The following is a 23,436-nucleotide window of genomic DNA, read 5'->3' on the forward strand; positions in this document are numbered from 1 at the left end:
TATGTCACCAGCTTTTGTATGTAAGTGTATTAAATATTGTATTTACATACTAATTGGAAACTAGATTCTCTTCAGAATATCCCAAGTCCTTAATACTTTCACATCGGGAAGGAACCTAAGCTTAGTACTGCTAGCCCTTTGTATAAGAAAGCCAAGAGGAAGAGCCTAGAGAAGCACATAGGTAAGGAATAAAACCAGCTGGTACCCAGACCTCATATAACGACTGTAACTGCAGTTTCTGTCTGTATTTAAATGCCTTTTCCACCCTGCTTTTATTTCAGTGACCTGATTATTTACGATGATTCAAATTTTCTTTCAACGGCTTTATGCCTTTGGCGCTGATATTTTATTTGTAATGAAGAAACCACTGTACATAAATCAGTTTAACATCTCAGTTCAGAAGATACAATAACACCTGTGAATTGATACCTGTTAAAATAGCTAAGTCTGGCTAAAGACTGGTACTGTTTAGACGAAGGAAGCATTAAGATCTTCATACACTTAATCTTCCTGTGTCACTATTATTAATTTATGTGAAGAGATTGCATGTTGCTGTGTGTCTTCCCAAGCATCCATGTTTTCTTGCGGTTTCTGTTTTAGTAGGTTTCCATGTGTCTGGGGCAAAATACTGAAGTTAGATCAGAGCTTGGGTGGTGTTTTCAGAACAATCAATAGCCATGTTTTCAAAAGGACTTGGGAAAAAAATTAAAAATATGTTTAGGCACCTTAAATACCTTGGAAAAGATCTGGTGGCACTTTGGATATGAACGTCTGTTGGCTTAGGAGCTTAATTCAGGTTGGTACTTGAAAATTTTACGTCATATCTCATGTACTGATGTGCTGTCAGGTTTTAATAATTCTGCAGTTGAAAAAGACTGTCTGGATTCCATTAAATAGAGTCTTATTTTACTACCTAGTGATCCTTAGCTGATCCTATAACTTCTTTTATTTCCCAGGATTGGGAATATTTGTTTTGTAGCTTGAACTGGCACTGAACTACAGTGACCAGACACGCCCCATTTTATAGGATCATCCCTTCTTTAAAATCAGGATTCGGTTTTTCCAATAAATGAAATAACAGTTAAACAACCTATCCTGTGTTTTGGCTTTAAGGTAAATATTTTAAAACACTCTTTTTTTTTTCATGATGCAGCACTCCTAATTTCAATTTCAGAGCTGCAGTAGGTGAGTAGGGCTCATAGGTGCTCCGGTGAGTCATCCAGAGGGTAGTAAAATGCCTGTTGTGCACAGGTCTCTGTAGTTACTGGTGACGATGATCAAAGCTGTCTCTATTTTCTAATACTTAACCGGAGATAAATAAATTCACGACGAGAGAACACAAAAGGGCTAGCGGCATGACTAAATTTTTCATAAACAAAGCTGAAGTGGTGAATGGAGGAGTAGTTAAGCAAAACCGGGTATATTTGCTATCCTAGTAATTAAAACAAGTTATACCAGCATTTGTTCACCTCTATTATGAACAAATTTCTAGTGGTATTGGAACAAATCTGGGGTTTTTTTTACAATTTTTGTTACATTTATTACTACACAGGCAATGACTGCTTTTATAGTTGCAGCACACCTTGCAGCAAAACTTGTATCGTGCGATCGAGACCATTTTTGCTAATTTAAATGTTGATTGATGAATTGAACGTAGTTTGTTTTTTTTTTTAAACTTGCAGTTGCTTTTAATTGAGATCTGAACAGGTTTCCTTTCAGACCCTGAATTAGTTTCTAAATGGAGATGATGGAGTCAAGCGTTCGTTTGGCTTTTCTGCTCAGCTCCAGACCTTATGGGGAACTCGTATGATGAATGTTTAAATGCTTGTTTCAGTTTTATTAAATGACAATTCAGCCTGGCCTTAGTCGGCACAGGTAGATTAACGTGCTGATTGACCTTTCTCTGCTTCGCATGAATCTCCTCCTAAATGAGTAGAAGTCAGTATTTCTACTGCAAGGGACTATATATCTTTGCGTATGCTTTCCGTGGCATGGGCGGAATAGTAGATCCTCTGCTATTGATCTGTCTGTCCTGAAAGCTTCAGTTTTATGCTGCATGCGGTAGTTTCATTGCTGGTTTTGGAAGTGCTGGATGTTTCAACTCAAGCATTAGGCAGGGTTGTGTCTAGTAAATCTTTTCCTGTGCTATCAAAACTGTTTGCTTATTTGTTTTGGTGGTGGAGACGTTACCTGAGCTGTCCTGGCTGTAGGTTGGGGCCCTGTGAATCTGTTCTTTACCTGAGAACTGAACAAATTACTCCAAACAAACGTGTGTGTGTGTATATTTTTAATGATAAGATTAATATGAGTATTCTACCCATTCTGTATGTATCTTGACAAACTGTATGAGTAGTTTAACTTTTCTTGACCACGTGCGTTCAATGTACAGGTATATTTTCAGGAATGATGTGCAAATGGTGACGAATCATTTCTCCTTTGTGTCCTTCTGCCCTGAATGTGTCTTCTCCCAGGGTAGATAATTTAGAAATCAGATGTATACCTGAATATTTCAGCTTGCTTCCACTGTGTGTTACTTCGCTTTTGTCAACATTGTCCTGTTGTAACTGGGGAAATTAATTTAAGGTAATTGGTAGACGAAATGGTCTGTCTTTTTTTTTTTTTTTTTCTTTTTTCTTTTTTTCCCCCCTTTTTTTTTTCCCCAAAAATGAACCTGGTTTAGGTAGTGTCAAAAGTGAACTAGGCTCTTCTATGGCATTATCAGCAAGTTGTGGAGTTCAGCTACCAGAAATCAGTTTTACTCGCTTGAAATTTCTTTATGGCTTTAGTATGAAATGTGTTTAAAGTGAAAGCCTTTGAAACAAACCAAAATGCATTATGCATTCCAAATAGTATACAAACAATATTGTGTATTTTAGCAATTACTTAGACTTTATTAGGTAAATATTGCATTGTTTCACTAGCTATAGGCTAATAAATAAGATCTGTAAATCGTTTCTGAATTGAAGAAGTTGCCATTACTTTGCAGTAAGATAAGGAGTTCAATCAGCGGTCACGTAAAAAAGTCTTTGTGAACTTTGAGTGTTATTTATTTACGCTCAAGATGGTTTATTAAACTAGGGTAGTCCTTAAAGAAATAGTAAGTGTAACAGGTATTTAGCAGGGCTTTTTATTTTAAATTTTTATTGTATCTTTGGTTTCATTTGACTATAAACCATTTTGTTACAGGAACCGTGGAAACAAAGAGCATGGCAGATAAGATTTCAGAGAACAACGTTGCTAAACCACAAGAGAAAGCTGACCCAGGACTTCCAGTAAAACAGAAAGGTAGGGAGAATAAAAACTTGACTGCCTTGGAAAGTCTAACTTGAGTGCTTTGGGGTCAAACTTGAATCCATGCAGCTAAAAGATTTAAGGAGGGTGCTTTACACTTAATCCAGCTGCTGCCTTGTGTTTTAATCACATTTTGTGATAATGTCCTCGTTTGAAAAATGTACGTTCCTTGATAAAATAGTTACTTTATATTCTCTTCTTCCTTACTCTTATGCAAGTTTTCAGAGAGGCCAGTGCTTACAGTGTCTGAATCCTTTTGATGACTTGTTCTGTAAGAACCGAATCATTGCACATTGCCTTCTTCTACAAGTATTTGGGATTCTCACTTAGTGTTTGCATTGTACAGGATTTTAGAGGAAAATTCCATCTCTGCGTACTTATTTCTCCATTTTTGTATTCCAAGTTGTATATAGCTCCCAAGACATACGTTGTTAATGAGGTATTTGTATCCAGCCACAGTATACGTGGAGCCATAGAAGCAAAATGTAGGAAGAACTGAGATTTAAAGAAAAAGCTGCATTTTTGTTTTCTCCAGATCCAGGTGCTTGACCTAGTTGGAAGGGTTGACACTGTGTCTGTGGGAGGTCAAAGGCTGTTTCCCAATCCACCTGTGGCCTTCAGGGCCTCATGGCTGTGTCAGTCTAATGAAATGTAGACGGTTGGCCAAGACATTTGTGTGACCTTACGCAACAGGGAGAAGTTCCACGCTTAGTCCTTTGAATCTTTTGGAGCTCTTATGTCTATTGGAACGTATCTGTTATGGAATAGAGCTTTCTATTCCTCTATGTCTAATTTGAATGTATGTAAGAGGAGTACCCCCAAGTTCGTTACTGATTTGGATTGGATACTCGGGTGGTATAAGAACCAAATATTGTACTGACTATTCTTTATTTTCAGCTTTATTAATTAAGATAGTGTAGCATGGTATTGCATTAGTGAACATTAATTTTCCCTGAGTTCTTGTGGAGATGAAGTTGTCATTCACACATTCAATAGCTTTCACAGTTGGAACGTGAAATCAGTTATGACAGTTGATAAGGACAGTCGTTGCGGATAGTTAAGTTGGATGCTATTGGCAGTAATCATAAGGCAGTGATCACCTGTCCCTTCTTGCTCTGTTCTTGTGTCTTTAACTGCAAATGAAAGCTACGAAAGTTTCCAAAGAAAGAATCATTTATAGGATTTTAAACACAGTGTTTACTGGCTGAAATAAACCTATTTTCCTGGATCTTTTGGAGTATTATTTCTGCATTCTTCTTCAGTCTTATATTCTGTTTCTGAGCATTGAGGCTCTGAACCTTTCCATTGTGTTTTGGGGTTTTGTGGGGTTTTTTTGTTTCTAAAATGAGGATTTGTCAGCATATGAATTTTCTCCCTTGTCCTGCATTAGGAATCCTCACTGGCTAGTCCATGGCAGACTCTTAAATAAGTATATGATTAAGGATTTCTGGCAAGAGGGCATTTTGGCCTGCCTCAGCTATTTGATACACCCCTGAAGTTACTTAGGTTCCACTTTCTTTAGACATGTGCACGTAAATGCAACCCGCTGTGGCAAGGAGGAGGAACAGGCGCACGTCATGGTCACTCCATAAAGTGTATGCCTGCACGAGGCTTTTTCAGAAGCTGATGATTATGTAAGATTTTTCTGAACCTTGTTAAATTCAAAAACGAGCTTTTTTTGGGGGGGGGTGTTCACTGGTGCAGTTTATCTTCTTACAGTTTTGGTAATTACGTTGAGTTACGCTTCTCTGGGGAGGAGTAATGCCAGGCTCTCTCTAAAGTTTATCTCAGAGTAACCTTAAGATGGTGTCGCTCATTCAGTTGAGCCATCAGAGCCACCTGCCACCCAGCCGCAGAGAACTGGCCTACGTGTAAAATACGAACATCCTTTCCACCAGCTCGGCACAGGGGGGTTAGTATCTTAAACTGAGTCATGCTAATCCAGTTCTTTGGGCAGCACGTGAATGCGTGTGCTGATGGGAGGGAGCAGGAGGTGTGAAGGCAGGAGTGTTTATCTGGCGGCAGTGCCAGTTTACGCTAGTAGGAGGGTTTAGGAAACTCTACTTAGCTTGCCAGTGCCCTTCGAAGCGTCCTACAAATCACAGTCCTTGCAAGCAGCTTAGGCTCTGTCTTGTTTGCTTATATAGCTGGTCCATGATACCGTTTGGTAGGTTAATTGCTCATTAAGATTTATACTCTAGCTAACTCTAGTGGAACTAAATGGAAACTGAGTGTTGAAACTGCTTGAAAATCACTGTCGCTGCCCTCCCACAACTCCAAACCTACCTTTGGAGTACGTTAGTTGGAGAGGAGCTGAAATTAATTCTTCCCCCAGGTTTTCAAGGATTTGGGGGGAAGTACTTGGGACAACTCAAAAAGAGATACTACATTCTGTGCGCTGCTTCTGATTTTCCTCTGGACCTTTCATTTTTATATTTGTGGACTGTGTAAACTTACTTTGAGGGGTGAGCAGCCCTTGTGCTTTAGTAGTTCAAAGTAGATTGGCATGGCTTTGCCTCTTAAATCTGTTGTAGCTTTTACACATCTCATTTAACTTTCAGGAGTGTCTACTGGGATATTCTATCAAGCCAAACATTTTGTTCCTCCACTGTCTTTTGACTTTTAAAAAATGTTTCATTTCTGATGAATGTTCAGCTTAGTGACCAGAACATCCATGTCTTTAGCACAGAAGTGTGAGTTTGTTCAAAATGCTCCCTAACGTGTTTGTCCCTGGTCTCCCGGCCCCAGTAGTAGTTCCCAAGTAAGAAGCTGGCTGTAGTTCTTGTGTGCTTCATATCTTAACTTGGTCAGATTATTATTAAAGAATTTATTTAACTTACCTGAAAAATCAATGTATTTGTTATTTCCTGGTGAATTTGCCAGCAACTCAGGGTGACAAAAGACCAGCACTGAACATAACCAATGATACTTAAAAACTTCGAATAGAAAAAACCAATGCTTTTAATAAATAAAGCACTTCTCTAGGTTTTTTTTCCTTTTATGCTGTGTTTGAAAGAATTTTTAAACTGTAACAAAATGTAATTTAGCTGTGTTTGAATGCTTTGAGTAGATTTTATCCAAGTAGTTTCTGTTTAAAAGAATACCAAAAAACCATCTATGAAAGTGCTTTGGGTAAAAAAAAAAAAAAAGAAAAAAGAAAAAAAAGAAAAAAAGGTAATAGTTTATAAGCACATTATGGGTTCTAACTTGAAAATAAGCAGAACCTGTGGGGAACTTTTTGCAATATATTACAGGTAATTATTACAACCGATTAATAAAATGTACATTTTCCATTTTCTTAATGTCAGTACATGCCTGCCTTGTGTTACTTGTCGTGTTTGTGGCTTCCGTTCATATTAAACGCGAAAGCCACAAAACCTTTCCTCAAATAACCGGATAATTGGGCCAGTAACAGACGGTGAATCTGGAAATCTCCTGAAAACCTGGTACGTGCGAGGTCCCTGAAGCATCCCTTAGTTTGCTCCACTCAGGTGCCACAGTGCTGTGCGGGGATGAACCAGGGAGGTGAGGTTTTACACACAGAGTAAATGAATGCTTGCAGGATTCCTTGCAACTGTCGACTTTCTATCTTGTGAGCAACTGTTAGATCAGCGTGATGCATGTCAGGGTGTACCCAGAGCAAGATATCAGCTGAGACCTTGACCGTGGCTGATAACTGCTCCAAAAGCTAAATTCCTTTAGCACTCTGCACTCCTTGCTTGATGGTAGCTGTTTCTTTGAAAACAGAAGCAGCGATTCTTGCGGACAACGTTTCCTGGGAGCTGCGTGTATATAGAGGCAAGGGAGACCTGTACGTGTTTCCCACAAACCTGCGGAAACCTGCTGTGCCAAAGATCGGCGATGGCTTTCCAGTATGAGAAGTAAAGCTGTACTACTAACAGACTGAACGTAACACACAAAAATATGAAAAATCCTGGATGTGCTCGCTCATGTCCCCAAGCCTGTATGCATAAAGGCTGCCGAAGAGTTCTTCCGTTTGGTCTGACTTACCTGGGGTACCCACGATCACCGGTGGGCTGTCTCAGCTCCTGTGATTGCGTGTGCAGGCCCTCAGCAGAGCCTTTATGCAAAATCTAATATTTTATTAAGATTGTGGGAAAGATACTTGCATTTCTTTGCCTAAATTTGGGCTGGTAAAAGCCCAGCTGCCTTGGCCTTTTTTCTTTTAAAGGTGCCATTTGATTTCCGAGCAGAACGACACTGGACAGTAGTGTTAGAGGAGTCCTTTCCATGTGTGGCATTACACGGAAGAAATCCTTACTGACAGATTATTCATCTGAGCAAACTTTCTAGATGGAATCCAAGAACATTGTATGCTTTTTACCTACCAAAATTATTTGCAGAAGTGCTAAAGGAGAAAGTAGGGAATGATTGTCAAGGCAAAGATGTCATTCGTTATAGCAAATGGTCTAACCTGCGCTTGGCAGGCGTGGGTTCATGCCGTTAACTGCACTGGACTGGTCAGAGTAACTGGGTGGGAAACCTATCAACTGGAAAGGAGCGGTTAAACTGGTTCTGTTCCATTTAAATTGCAAATGAGGTCAACCCTATGGAAAGTATAACTGTGGTGGGATTACAGAAGAAACCCTCATCCTCAAATCATAGAATCCTTGATGCTGAAAGGGATGGACGGATGGAGGTCAGCCAGTCCAACCCTCTGCTGAAATCTGGGTCAACTAAGAATACCAGTAGGGGAAAATAAGAAGTTGAGGTAAACAAAAAGGTTTAAAAAAACCCCTAGCATAGAGAATATAGGTTTTTAAATACAATTTTTGCTCTTATGATTTTGTGTAATGAGCGACTTGACATATTGCAAAGGTTACCATGCAACTATGGAAGAATTGAGTGACCTGATGTCATTTTCACAGATGGGAGAATTTCACAATATTAAGAAGCGAATAAAAAGTAAAGAAAGTTTAAATGTTTTTTTCAGTGTCCCTTTTGAATTGTGAATGCTCAGAGATGTTGAGAAACTGAAAGTTCGCAAGATGTTTAACTTTTATATAAAAGCTTACAGTATTTTATTTCTGATTTTTAAAGTTTTGTCATGTGATGCATTTAATGAGCACCCATTCAAGTATAGTGCTGATAAGATTTGAAATCCTGTTGTAAGAGAAGTTAGATTTGCTTGGCCAGCTAAGCCAAAATTGTGTGCTTGTTTCATTTAATAGAAGGAGAAGCAGAGAACGCAGCTCCTGAAAAGCCTGCAGTATCTGAAAATGGTGAAGTACCTAATGATCTTCCACCTCAGCCTGTCCAAAGGTTTGTTTTTTATCCTTTATTCTGTTGGAGTCAAACTATATTATCCCACATCTGATCCCTTTTATTCACTTTAATTTCCTTCAATAAAGAAAACTTTAACATTGTAACATGTTTGGGACTTATTTTCTCAATCCATGAAATGCTTTGATGCAATGTTATTAAAATATGAGGGACGTGTGGAGAGTCTAATGAGAAGAACATTGCATTGCATACATGACTTTCCTTAGTCTGGTGTTACGGATAAGATGAACTCACCTTTGAAATCCCAATTTACTTTTTCTTTGCCCAGCGAAGGCTTGTGTATCACTTGTGAAAATAATTTTTTCCCATTTACGTTGCAGTGTGTACCATTAATGCTAAATTAATGGTAAATGGTTAATGGTTAATGGTAAATAACTGTGCTGTATACACAGATTATGTTTCAGTGAAACAAATCAAGAGGTGGTTCTACACGTAATCATGATTTTTTTTCTTTTAGGACACAATTTCTAGATTTTTCCTAGACTCCTACTAGGATAGCAAGTATTGTGATATTGGTTTGTACACTGGGGATGTTTTCAGTGGTTTTATGCATCAGCTAATTTTCTCAGCTCACATGTGTGTACATATCTCTTCCTTTGGAGGACATGTGAGGTTTCCTTTTACAGTATAAATCAAAAAGCCTCTTTGTTATTGCAGACGTATTCCCCGTCCGAGTAGTGCAAGACCAGCACCTCCCCGAGTAAAACGTCAAGAAAGCACAGAGGTCTTGCTTCCAGAAAGGTAAGGAATGTGGGAGATGCAGAGCAGATGTTTCTAGCTCTTGGGCCACGGTAGTTTCAGATCTTCTGTGCTTCACCTGCTGCTCCACAGCTTTAGGATGGATCATCCCACCGCTCATTGATTCAGACTTGGAAAATTCAGGCTTGCTTTATTTGTGTTAGGGTTTCTGCAAATCCAGTGCATTATTTAAAAGTTACGGTTGGTCGTCACATCTGGAAGTTCAAAAATATGATGTAATTTTTTTGTCTTTGGGAACTCTCAAACAGATAACCCTAGAGTGTTCACCTAAACTAGAAGAGATCTGTAAAATATGCAGTGAATATCCCCTGTTCAAAAAAAGGCTGAAACAGCCATTTCAAACTACAGACAAAATGCCTTACTTGATCTCAGACCAGTGCCAGTCACTGAAGTAGTGTGTTTAGAAGGAAAATATACGTCTTTTTGCGAGAGAAGGCTGGCTAACCGTTTTCAGAGTTGGGCAGTGAGCGGGAATGACAGAATTTGATGTTCTTTTAGTTGGTACTGCTTTATTGTACAGGAGAAAGGGGAGGGTGCTGCTGTCTCCTGTTCTGGATCAATATTAATAGGTTTGGACAGATCTTAATAGGTTTTAATTTTAATTGTCTCTCTTACAGGAGTGGTAGTGGTAAAACAGTCTCCAACATCATCATAGACCAGCAGATTTCTGATGCTGACGATGACCAGTTTGTGGTGGAGGCAGCACCGCCACTGCCAGAAATGCCAGAAATGGAAATGGTCTGTTCATGTTGCAAAGTAGAGAACCTTTTTCCGTACTTTCTTTGTAACTTAATTGTTTACGTAGCTTCTAGCTGATTATTTTTGAATAGTTGTATGTTATAGCCAACTTTTTCAACTAAAGCTCTCTTTCTGCATGTGTAGGAGCCAGAAGTGGAGCTGGTTGAGGATGAAAAGCATGGTATGTTTGCTTTTATATATATTTATATATATATAGAATAAAACCATGGGGTTAAACCAAATGCTGAACACTTAAAATGCTGAATAAAGCAGCAAAATACCTCCTGAGGGTAGGAGCTTGCAACTTTTACAAGAAAACCAGGAATTATTTATCAAATGCAGTCTTGTTTAGTTGAGCAGCTGGATTTGCAACTGATATTAAGCACAGACTTTCTATACATCTTTAATGTCAGCAGGATTTAAAATTCTGCATAAAAAATCATAAATTAATGTTTCTTTGAGTATCGTGTACAGCTTGTCAGCTCTGAGATATGAGGTGGTATTGGCTGATCAAGGCAAATAATAGAAAAGCTTTTAGAAAAATTGACGCACCGATTCTTAACAACATTTACGCTTACTTGTGACCTCAGATCTCTGAGTCAGGGGCTTCCGTTATGGTTATACTGGCTGTGATTTAAGCAGATATACTTACCTGCATCGAAAATTCCTAGCAAAGGAATATCTATCTATCTATCTATCTATCTATCTATCTATCTGCCTATCATGTGCAATTCTTGAATTCTTCCAAAAGAGGGGTGCAAAGGAAAAGCCTTTGTGTTAAGACAGCTCAAAGATTTGGTTCCGTACCAAGAGTTGTTCAGTAAATGATACTGATGATACAGTTTGATTTAGAGGACACTGGAGAAAATAGATCAAATAACAAATACCTTGTATCTCAGTAATTAAAATACATAATAAAATGCTGTTCATGTTGTTCTAAAAATTTATACATTAAAAAAAATTAAGCGGTTGGTTTTGGTTTTATTGTCTGAATGTTTAAAACATTATTTTAGTGCCAACCAGTGCTGAGAAATATACTGATTTTTCAACAGGTGGCCTTGTGAAAAGAATCCTAGAAACCAAGAAAGACTATGAGGCGTCACAGCAATCATCAAAGACGACAGAGAGGGTAAGATGGTAATGGCCTTCACAGAAGTGTGAATATTAAATACTGTAATTGTGACCTTTTTCTCTGCCTTAAATGTGTTTTTTCCATTTATGATCAAGCTTTCCTCCTTGATGTGTTACGCTGCTTTTTTTTCTCCATTAGTCTGTCAGATACTGTTACCTTCTGCGGGTAGTGCTCTCTCTTTCTCACCTTTAATTTTTGTGGTTTGGGGTTGGGTTTTTTTTTTTCAGTATTTAGTACTTTTTTTTTTAGGGAGCCTTCTTTAGCCTATTCTTTTATTTTCCAGAATAAGGTCTGCTGATTTCAGCCTTGCCCTAGATGTTGTAGGGCACGCTCTGCATTTGTACAGCTGCCCCGTTATTGTTTCAATCTTACTTGTCCTCTGGGCATTTGAAGAGCAGTATCCTATTGTGCAGCAATCATTATCATTGTCTAAAAAAAAGATGAATCTCTGGTGCAGTTAACCATATAAAGCATTTTCGTATCTCTAAATGTTTCCCTAGTGATGTCCTAGCATAGCCCAGCATTCAGGTCTGGATCTATGAAGTGATTTGATTTAATTTGATTTCCCCCCCTGCCACTGTCAGTAGTGGGAAAGGGAAGGTTTTGTTGTTGCTGGTTTTTTTTTTTCCTTGGTTTTGTTTTGATTGCTTAGAAAGGGTCTAGAAAGGATCTAGTAGTGATCACAAACCAAAAGCAAAAGGTTGAACCCCTCTGATTTCAGTGTCTTCCTGTTACAACTGGGGAGCTCTTGCCTTTTCAGCCTTGCAAAGCTCATGTTACAAGAAGCAGCAAAAGGCAGAGCATTTTAGATGGACTTTTCTGATCCATTGCCCTTTTGGAAAGTTTCTAAATCACTGAGAAAGTTTGATGTGCTGGTGAGGAGGCACTGAGGAATGCCGTGCAGAGTGCTGTTATAAAAATACAGACAGGTACGTAATGGTTTGGAAAGGTGGGTGCTTTTCATGAACTCTTAAATCTTCAATTCCAATCACATCATCTCATTTAAAAAAAAAATTAATTCAGTATTGTAGGTTTTTACTACCTCTATTCTTTTTCAGGAATGATCTATAGTTTGGCATAGTCTTTTAAGGTGCTGTAACTCAGACCTCAAGCATCCAGCTTTTCACAGAGCACCAAGCTCTTTCAAATAGCTGTCTGAAATCACTAGTGACTTTTGAAGCCTTGACTGCTCGACCACCTCTTTTGGCTTTATCAGCTCTAGTAATCTGGCAATGAGTAATGATATTATGATGGGTTATGAGCAAAGCGTATAGCAGGAAAAAAAAAAAAAGTCCCTGAGGGACTAAACCCATGGTAGACAGACTGCTTTTAAAAACCCGGTCTTATCTAGAACCCGACTTGATAATCGCCTCTACAATCTGCAGCAACAGTGACACAGTGTTTAACTTCTGGGATTGGAATTTTGGGAGGGTAAACCGAACAGTTTTCTCCTCTTAAACAGAGATACCCTCATATGTCTCCAGTGGTAATGGGTTATGCTGCCACACAGACCCGCCTTTGCGTTCCTTCCCCAGCAAGTTAGGGAAGTTGGGATCAGACCCTTGGGGAGCATCTTCCTATCTGCAGTTTGGGACTATCTGAGATCGAGGCCTGCTTGGCTGGAAGAGAATTCCTTTCATGTATTGCAAAGGCTGAGATTATAGAAGGAAATGAATTCTTGAAATAGGAAAACACCTTTAGTTTTCCTGTTCAGAATCTATTTTGAATAGGTACAGCTTTATCTAACTTGCTGAAGTATATACCATTTATTATAAACGTGCGGCTTTGCAGTGTCTGCATACTGCTCATTGAAACGCGGTTGACTATTTCTAATGAGAGCATCTGACGTGAACGTTTGCCTGCTTGAATCAGTTCTGTCTTTATGTAACTGTTTGGAGAGAAAAAAAGGGTTAAAAGGCGACATTGCTCTGTTTATGCAGTACCTCTGAAGCTCATTACTGGAGTGCACGTTGAGCTGGCGCTTGTGAGAACAAACAGCACAGCTGTTCCTGTCCCTGGTTTTATAACTAGGTGGTGCTGTTGAATCATTAGTCTTGAGACTAAGCTTGGGGACAGCATGAGTAGTTCATTTAGTAATGTCTTCTGCCAGTACATAATTGTGCTGTGGGCTGTACTGTTTGGAATTGTGTCCTGTCAACTGAAGCACTGGACGTAGAAAGGGACAATGAGGGAGGGTTTGCAAAACCACACAGATTTCATGCTCGGGAAGCTTCCTCCGGTGTTTGTGCTAAATTTTCTAGGGTTTTTTCTGAATAAGAGTAACTAACTGAACCGATTCTCTTTTAACCCTTTAGATTTATTTTTTTTAAATGCACGTGGACAATTGTGTCCTTCTACAATAACCATTTAGTCTCGTTGCCCGTTTTCAGTCTCTAAAACGTTCATTCAGTCCTTTTGTCTTTTGTTGCATCTTTTGAAGGACTGATCTGTGTTAGCAGCACTGATAATAGACAACTAATTCTGGAAAAACCCCAAACGTGCTGACTTCCTAGTCCATCACGTGAAAACTTGCATACAATGCTAAGCTCCTGGAATATCATCCGATCTCATATCCAAGCAGCTGGCTGCTACTGCAGTAGGTTTCTTTGCTGCTACTGCTTTTCAAATTATGTTGTTGAAGTTGTTGTGATCCAGAGAGGAGAAGCGTAGTTTTCCTGACAGCAGAGGAAAAAAAAAAAAAAATCAGTGGAAAAGATGATTAAAAATGCTTAGAGTTAGTGACTGGGACTTGACGGATGTAGTTCAGAAAACATGAGCTGGAGACATTACTGAATCCTGGGAATTTATTTTAGAGGACAGAGACAGCGTGACGCAGGAGACAGTAAAAAATACATTTCCAACGTGGCGTTGCCTCTGGGAACATTTCAGGGGGCAGCAGGTGGGGGTCTGGCATGCTGGGGTGGCCCTAGCATCACAAGCGCATCTCATCCCTGAGGGATATTCCTAACATCTGCCAGGCAGTGGCAGGATTTTTTTCTTGCGAGACTGCGGGAGGAATAGTTCCTGCTCTGTGGAATCTCTTTGGAGAGAGGCAGCAAAAGTAATTAAAAAGAAGGAAGAGTTTTGAGTGGTTTATTCCTGCCAAGTGGTCTAGGCAAGGCAAGTAGAACCACGTCCTGGTGTGTTAATGGGACTGGGAGAATGGGTCAACGAACTCTGGCCGGCGTGTGCTGTGTTCAGATGGCCGTGGGTTTTGTGCCAGGTCTAGCTCTGCAGTCTGCTGGGAAGCAGTATCAGTCTGGGATTTGACCATTTCTCCCCAGACTGTCAGTTCTTTTATTTAATTAGTTTTCCATCAAACTCTCCAGAAGAAATATCTTCTACATCAGTATGCAACTGTATTCCAAAATGTATTATGCATTGGAGAGTAAAATGTAATTATACTTCTGTATTTCGGAGTAAAGTAATCAAAAGTCAGCGAAAGTTTGAAAGAATACTTGCTTTGGGAAATTACGTCCGATGAAATGAAGGTTATCCTTGTGTCTGTCAGTGAGAATGTTCATCTTCCCTCATTTTGTTAAACTCTTCAATACGTACAAAATAAATGAAGTATTTTCCCAGTTATATTCATTAGTCTTTAAAGCCTTGTTCTTTTGCCAGTTGGGAAAATGAAGGAAGAAAAAAGTAATATGTTTGTAGTCTGAGTGCTGGAACTTTTGGCTAATCCTTTATTAAGTCAAATATTCAGAAAAAAAACCGAGGTTTAATGGATCTACATGATTTATTGTGGATTAATCAACTAGAAATTAGGTGAAGTTGGTGAATTAATACTTAATCCAAGTGTAACACTGGTGAACTCTTGGGGATGTTTTACACCTTCACTTCTAACTGCTGATTGCCAGGGAGCATTTATTTGTATTAAATACATTCTTCTGAAACTTTTTTCTGTGCTGCGTTTGCCAAACATGCATTTGCTTTTTAAGAAGTTTTAATGAAGAAAAAGAAGAGAAAAGGAAAGACGACTGGGGCTTTCATCATCTAGGTTTTGCATGTGCAGAAACTTAAAATAATATACACAATTTTCAGGTCAAACAAAGAGGTCATTCTGGAAATACACAAGATTTTTGCTGCCTTGATTAGCTGTGTTCAGCCTAACAAATTCCTAAAAAGACTTCCTAAATGTATTTGTTTAGAATCTAACCCTCTAATGTTAAACAGAGAAAGAAACAGATGTTACATTTTGTATTCCACTTCATTGATTTGATGTGTGGAAAATGTAGGCAGGTTATTAAATAGTTTAAGCAAGTGGGATCACAGAATTCCCATCTTTGCACTACCAAGTACAGTTCACAGGCTTCAGAAAAGAAACAGCTTTGAGGTTTGTGCTAGGAACAAGTGATATTAAATAGCTTAGCACCTGGATAATATTAACTTTAATTACAGATGTGATAAATTAAGTATGTACTTCTAAGCTTAGAACAAATACAACCATTGCTGATTCTGTTTGTTTAAAGTTCTTCAGGTCATTGATTTTTTTACATTAATCCATCAGCTGGATGACATTGGGTGTCCCCTCCAGTCGATGCAATTAGTAACGTGTCATGTTAACCAGATGTATTCATACGTCCCACCGTGTAAGTATTTTGAAGAGGCTCGCCACCATTCAAGACCACAGCTTCTCAGCATCCTGCCAGCTTAATAGGTCATAAGAAATGCCGACAGTAAGTAAAGTTTAATAGGAGTTACTTGCTGAAGGCCTTTAATCTTGTGTGACAGCTCTGTTGATGATGATGTGACGTTAACGCAGTGATGTGAATAAAGCCGCAGTGAGAAATTTTTGGTGCACGCATGCAATTCCTTCAAATTAAGAACTGTACCCAGCAATCCGGTGATGCACAAGCACCAGAGGAGCTTAAATTGAAGGAGTGTGCGCTCAAGTGTCCTTGTTACACTACTAAAAAACCCCTGTGATGCCCGAGCAATTGTGCTACAACTGTGAACACAGGAACAGGATTTGTGTCACTCTTGTGATATTCCTGGTATCGCGGCTCCTTTGCTGTGGCCTTTGCACACAAAACCACCAAAAGTTCTCTCCTGTGGGTGCAGCGTAAATACGACGAGAGACAGCAGATGGGTACGTTGAACAGAAAGGATATATAAAAGTGCAGTGAGACAGCTGTGATATCCATCCCTAGGAGAGGATGCAGTGTATCAGCAGTGTGTTGTAGGACACAGTACAGGTGACTTTCACGTATTTCAAGAAGCTCATCAATTGGTTTGACTGGGATATTCTGCTGGGGTGTAGACTGGTGTAAAAGCAGCTGGTTAACACAAGAAACGTGTTTATTGCAAATTCTTTTTGAACGGGGAAGAGGCTGCTGTTTCAAGAGAAGCAGAGTTTCAGCAGTGTGGGCAGAAAAGGAAAGCTGGGCAGGACTGGCACCCAGTATGCCATGATGGCTGAATTAATACTATCTGGTGGCGTTAATTACTGCTAGATTTGGCACGTGTGTGGTCAGACTTGTAGGATTCCGCTTACTTAGCGTGCCGAATACTGCACCGAATACCCGCGGCTTTGTGAACTGCCTTCTCCCCACTGTGGACTGAACGCGAATAAGGCAGGCTGGCTCTGGGGGCTGAGGTGGGGTGTTTATGTACGTCTGAAAAGTCTAGCTCTTTTTAGAGGTATCAAATGTGAACTGGGGGGCAAAAAAACCACCCCCCCCACCCCCCCCCCCCAAAAAAAAAGGGAAAGGAAAAAGCCCTCTTTAGAGAGCTATCCTTTTCTTTTCTTCTGGTGCCTTCCAGCTCAGAAGCAGGTCAGACTAAATCGAATGGTAAAGAACATTGTGTCTCTGATTCCTTGGCCTGTTACTGAACTCAGTACCTGGCATAAGCAGAAAAAGCATCCTGTTCATTTGAAATGATTTAACATTTACTGTTTTCCCTGTGTTTCTGTGAAAGAGTTTCTTATGGTGATCCCTAGTGGATAGTTACAATCTACTTAAAATGCAGACTCTGTAAAAACCAGGAAAAGAAAACACCCTTTATGATGAAAAACTATTTTGTACGATAAAAAAAAAAAAACCCACCTTGTTGTTTTTGCATTGAATGTATCAAAATTACTTGTCCAAAATGAAGTTTCTGTCCTGTCCTATAGAAAGAGGTAGGGGGGAAATAGTATAGCTCAATAAAACTATGATTACTTGGGTCTGTTTTCATAATGGGGCATAATACAACAGTTAAAAGGGGCTGTAGAAACTATTAAGTCCTTGATGGATGTTTGTTCTAATTTAATTCATATTTAAAACCTGTTAATTTAAAAAATGGCAGCAAAGGAGAAGCTATATAAAAGTAAGCAAATACTTTTTCTAGAAACAAACTTTTCAAACAGCGGGGGAAACTAAATATCTTATCACCTCTTTAGCTTAGTAGATGTCAGGCACTTCAAATGCCCTCAGCAGCCCAGCTATCGGAAACGGATGTCTCGTGAATGATCCACTTTATGGAGCTGTGCGCGCTGCAATATTTATCCTAATTGCTTTAGCGAGGGTAAATTAAACCCAAGTAAATGCTGGTGGTTTCTGGAACCCTGTTGATAATTTCCCCTTTATTGATGAAAAAGAAAATTCCTGCTTTTTAATTTCTCAGGTCCCCGCATCCGAGTCCACGTTGTGTTCTATTCGCATTGAGGTAATGGGAAAGGCAGGCTTTTTCCCAGGACTCCAAAATAAACATTTATCTTGGTGCCTTATGAAAAACACGGAGGAAAGGAAGCGTGTTGGGCCTACAGAAGTGATATAGTCTTTTATATGGGGATAATTTATTGATTCTTGGGCTTTTGTGAAAGGAGAGTTCATTGAGGTGTATGGCCTAATTAAATAGACTGGAACAATTCTGATTTTTCTTAAAACAGAATATATCCTGTTACATGTTTGTGCAAAACGAGCAAAGGTGGCATTCAGGACTCTTACCACCCACGTTGCCTGTTGTAATAAACCATCTGCCATAATTCTTAGTGATTTAAAAGAGTGTCCCACGTAGATTTTTAACCCATAACTGTAACTATGAAACTGAGAACAGACAGTATGGCTTTTTTCGCTCCCCTTAATTACTTACGATCAACAGTAGCTGGCAAAGCTTGAGTGCTTCATGGTGATAGTGCTCTGTCCTGCGCTCAGCTTTCTGTAGACTGCAGGAACTGTAATGTGGCCTCTTGGTAGTGCAAGAGTCGGTGAAATGAAAAATAGGTTTGATGGTTGTTCTTTAACTCCTGCGAGGAGGGACAACAATGTGCCAGTTCACCGTCAGGCGTTGGGAATTTTTTCTTGGGAGCTTGAAATTTAAGTGCTTCACTTTTAAAGAGACGTTCTTACGCCACTTAGACATATGTGTTTCAAAGACCCAGATTTTTTTAACAAGCCTTTTGAAATACCTTTTTAAGTCTGATTAGTATTTAATGGATTTTTAGTTGCAGTATGTTTCTGTACTTGAAATTACTTTGGATGGGATAATTTTTTGTCCTTTTTATGTCAGTTTTGAAGAAGTGAGCTACACAAAGAGTACGCTGGAGTTACAGGGACACTAAAATTATTTTTGAATATTTGCTGATACACTTTAAGGGCATCTTCCTGATTCATAGAAAATATTTAAGAGTGTTTTATTTCCACTTGAGCTTTTCAAGCAGCTGTGTATTTTAGCATGGATATTTCAAACTGTTAGCTGGCTCTATGTTTTAAAGTATACGATTCTGCTTTGCTTGTTTACTGAATTGTGGGATTTTCAATTCTTTTTTATTTTTTGTTTTCATACCACACTGGCTGGTGTTGACAAGTGTGGCTGCTTGCACTGTCTAGGTATCAGGGAGGTCATGCTAACATTGCAAGGACATAAAGCATGGAACTCGCCTTTTCGAAGATAAAAATGAAGCATTCATGTTTTCACACGCCCAACTATCTCCTCAGATAATTGACTGGCAGCCGGGCCAAAAGCTCGCTTCTCTGTGAGCTGCAAGGTCACCAGGGAGAAAAGCCTGACGACGTCGATGGGAACGCCGTTGGCCATTGTGCTCAGAGCTTGGCCAAGGAGGAGACCCAGGGAGAAGATCTGCTCAACTCTTAGCAGCTCTGCTCAGAACGAGGGGTGCTCACCAGCTCTCAGGGTGAAGAAACAAGAAGCAGCGCTTTCGTCTTTGCGTCGTAAAGGATAGCAACCACGTGGATGGCTCCAGAAAGTATCTAAATAACGAGGTTTATGTAATGTAGTATAATGAAACACCTGCTTCTGCGAGAGAGGTACGGGTTGAGCGAGAAGGAATTAAGATGAGTGTTATTTTTAACAGTTTAGCCAGCACTCGTGAATTGACTTAGGAAGCAAAGGTCACAAGTTCAGCAGCGTTTGTCACTTCGGCCCAGTTTCTAATAAAACAATTTTAACTTTATAAAATCGCAGTAAACTCAGAAGTCCCACAGTTTTCACGTGCTGCGTGTGTGGCAAAACACAAGCATCGGACATAAGTAAATCTCAGCCTTCAAATCTTTAGAGGTATTTTTCTAATACATATATTATATGTATCTGAGTTCATCAGTAAGCCAAGGGCTGCTGAAATGTGTTTGGCAGTAGTCCCTGCTGCCTCCAAAGGCAGCTGAACAAACAGCCCAGAGCTCGCACAGGAAGACAGGCCAATTGGGTAGGAGGGCAGGAGGGGACAGCCTGGTAGATTTGGTGTCCCAGCAAGAGAGAAGCACGCTGCCACCTCTGTGTTTATATAGCCGCTAGGAACTGCGCTTAGGAATTGGTCGAGCCTGCGGTTGGGGTGGTAGAGAAAGACCTTTCTAGTTTTCCGGCGTATGTGAAATGACCAAAATTACTTTAAATAAACTTTACTTAAAGCTTTGTGTGTCTTAAAGAAAAAAAAACCCCTCTGTTTGGGAATTTGACCTGTAGGGCTCTTGGAAAGAAAGAAAAATTAGGTTGTTTTTCTTGAAGGGGATGAAAAAGCAGCGGACTTGAATGGCGATTGTTATTTTCAGGGAAGACTTTCCTGGAATAAGAATATTACAGCGCATTAGTAACGTGGCATCACTTTGCTCTTTTTACGGCATCCTTTTGCTCTTCGTGACTTCGCCGCTTTAGCAAACCCTTTCCCTGTATTTAACTTGCCGTAAGCTGGGAGCCTTCAGGAGATTGACCACAGAGACTCTGCTGGCTGCACATGAGGGAAGCGCGCACAAGACCAAGTTATTTTGGAGTAGTGGAGTTTATTGAGGCCACATCTGCAGCCTGCATGATTTTATGACCACTGTTAACAGAAGTACAAGGCATGGAATAACCGCCGTCTATTTTAGCTGTGCGGCGTGAAGCGCTATTATTAGGACCAGCATTAGGAGCTGGAAGTTCAGATACAGGCGGTGGTGGGAGAGGAGTGTCTCGAAGGGACCGATTTAGAGAACTAGAAGGCTGCTGTGCCCTTCAGCACCCGCTGAGTAGCAGCAAAACCCTGTGGCAAGCAGGTCCAGGGAACATTTACGGTGCGGTAGCCTGTAACATCATGAGCAGGGGGGCTTCTGCTTCTCCAAATTGCTGTCTTTCAGATTTCATCGCCTTCCTCCGGAGTTTACCGTGACCTTTTTTTCAGTGTCGTGATGCGCTGTGACTTAAGAGCGGTGTTGAGTAAATGCCAGTCCGCCGAGTCGTGGTGCAGGGCTCTGGAGTGATGCGGTGACAGTCCGGCCTTGCCCCTTGGAGTGCGCGGGGGAGGATGGATGGATGCGTGGATGGATGGATGGATGCGTGATTCACACAGCAAATGCGTTGGCAGCAGATTGATAACAAAAGCATTGCTATTACGTGTCCGTTGAGAGTTTCTGTTTAATGATGCCAAATTAAGCCACAGAAAGAGGTTGAAGTGAGACTGAATGTGAAGGAGGTTCTCCCTCCCAACACCTGCTGCTTTGGGAAGGGTCACGTTGAGGATGAGGACATCGGGTGCGATCATTTTATGGGATCAAATACTAATTTTGCTTTTGTGCACTTGCGATGGAAAAGCAATTTAATATTGCTGATGCTGGTGCAGAGTGTCGTAGCAGTCCTCTGTAGCAGTGGTGACCTGGATATTGTACACTTTCTGCTCATTGCTAGACTATTGATTCATTTCTCCTCTGTCATAAATATTTCTCTGGATACTTCACCGTTAGCCATCTCTAAAACATTCTTCATTCAATACCTCATGTGGAACAAACATTTTTTCCTAGTTTTGATGCTTGCTTTCTTATTCATCCTTTCTATTAGGAGAAGCCCCTTGTATCGGAAGCAGCTAGGAAGAGAGAGAGAGACTTGGTAGCCAAAGAAATTGAGAAGTTTCAGGTCTCTATTCAGACTCTGTGCCGGAGTGCCCTTACGCTTGGCAGGATCATGGATTACATTCAGGAGGACGTGGATGCCATGAAGAACGAGTTGCAGATGTGGCGGCACGAGAACAGACAGCACGCAGAAGCTCTACAGAAAGAGCAAAGGTGAGTGTGGTCAGGGAAATTTTGATTTATCTCTCGAGACAGATTTCTGTTTTTAGGAGAGGGGAGAGTTTTGCTCACTTTTCAAAGCAAATTTGTCATCAGTCATTTTTGTGGTTTGGGGATATTTATTTGCAGTCTGAATTAGTTTTTTTGAGGTGTTAAAGTCTTAAGGTCTTTTCAGCTGAGTTTCTTTCACATGATGTACATGACAGCAGAGATGCAAATGTTTGCGTGATATGAGAAGGCTTGATTTGGTTTCTTCTTGTCACAAATATGTAAGGAGCAATGGGGGAAGAGCTTTGTAAACAAAGTAGATTAATTGAGACTAAGAGTGGGTTCCTAAATCACAGCCTGCTCTCTTTGTGCCATTGAATTCAGCGTGTTCTGCAGTGGTGGTAATAACAGTCGTCGCAAGGTTGAAAAACAGCAGTGGAAAGTTAGGGGAGTGAAGGTTATGTGCGTGATAGAAACAAGGAGGTCAAGCCTAGAAACAGTTTCTTTGGCCTTACTTGTTTCACAAATGCGTCTTTATGCTCCTTGAAAACAGAACATTCCTTCCAGTTGTGTGTCCTCTGATCTCGAACGTGAACTAGATATGGTTTTTCTTGGATTCGCAATCAGCCTGGTTTGATATGCTGCTCCCTGAATCCATGTGCTTCATTCACGCAGAAGCATGTATGGGTGATATTCTTAGCCTAGTCCTATCTTGGTAGGTAGCGATGTGTTAAATGTTGGAAATTTACAGCTGCTGGCTTAGTCCACTGGCTGGGGTGGGAATTAGGGCTTTGGTTCACATCTGAAGTGTAATGATGTTAATTCCTTGCACTTACGTAGCGCCTTCTGTCCTAAAACCTTCACAGACTTTAAAACTCTGGTTGGCCTCAGAATGCACCACCCCTGTAAAGAGAAATGAAATGGTGTTTGCCTTTATTTTACGGTTGGAGAAACTGAGGCATTGACTCGCACCCTTTGCACCACACCTAGGGACGGGGAGCAAGTCTCGGGCCTTTCTCCAGGCACCTGCTTACTCACTGGATCCACTTCAGCCTTGCCAAACAAGTCATTTACAGTTCGGCTGGTTTCCCAGTACGGGGACTGAACGTGCTTCACTGGCTTCCTGTGTCCCCTGAGTTCCCAAGCAAACTTGCTGAGGACAAGACAGTCTCCTTGATATCGGTACAGAAGGAGACAGGGAGCGGGTAGAAGGAACTGCCCGGCTGATTTTGTTTGCAGATTTATGTCAAACCAAGCTTTACAATGGCCAGCTGTTTCGTGCAAGAATGAAAGAGCAGAGCCACTCGGTTCCGTTTCATGAGCTAAGGCTGTCGCAGCGTATCCCAGCACTTCCCAAAGTTTCCTGTGAGATCCTAATCAGATCAGTGTAGTGCTAAGGCATGCCCAATCCTTCAGGAAAGAATTACCAAGTATCAGACACGAAGACGACAATTCTTCCCATGTGTACTGGAATTTGGATGCATGTCTTTGTTTTCTTTGCTTCTGTGAAAGACAATTGAAGGATCCCATTGGGGAAACGTTAGTGCAATTTCTAGCGATGCTTTTGGTGGTTTATGCTAATGTGGTAGAAAGGAGGGGAAAGCTAAATGATTTTGAGATGCGGACTTTAGCTAATGAGTCCTCAAAGTGACTGGGTAATTCAGAATGACAGCAGGCTGGTTCGGTCTGTCATTCCCCTGCCTGTTCAGCGTTTCCGAAGATTGGCAAAGCGTTACAGAAAGG

The 23,436-nt window shown here is 40.4% G+C and overlaps 1 protein-coding gene across 4 annotated transcripts in view; it reads left to right on the forward strand.

Annotated features, from left to right (window-relative positions):
* Positions 1 to 23,436, forward strand: part of TRAF3IP1 (TRAF3 interacting protein 1) — a 43,390-nt gene that overhangs the window by 18,050 nt on the left and 1,904 nt on the right. For all 4 annotated transcript variants that reach the window (XR_008577682.1, XM_054830328.1, XM_054830330.1 and 1 more), the window contains 7 exons: positions 3,187 to 3,285; positions 8,484 to 8,574; positions 9,253 to 9,336; positions 9,972 to 10,092; positions 10,237 to 10,273; positions 11,145 to 11,221; positions 21,476 to 21,699. Coding sequence is in view for 3 of the 4 variants with exons in the window: in XM_054830328.1 (XP_054686303.1) it covers positions 3,187 to 3,285; positions 8,484 to 8,574; positions 9,253 to 9,336; positions 9,972 to 10,092; positions 10,237 to 10,273; positions 11,145 to 11,221; positions 21,476 to 21,699 (733 nt within the window). In the remaining variant the exon portion in view is untranslated. The remainder of the gene's footprint in view (positions 1 to 3,186; positions 3,286 to 8,483; positions 8,575 to 9,252; positions 9,337 to 9,971; positions 10,093 to 10,236; positions 10,274 to 11,144; positions 11,222 to 21,475; positions 21,700 to 23,436) is intronic.

Source organism: Grus americana, chromosome 6 (genome assembly GCF_028858705.1).
Source record: "Grus americana isolate bGruAme1 chromosome 6, bGruAme1.mat, whole genome shotgun sequence".
Taxonomy (NCBI): Eukaryota; Metazoa; Chordata; class Aves; order Gruiformes; family Gruidae; genus Grus; species Grus americana.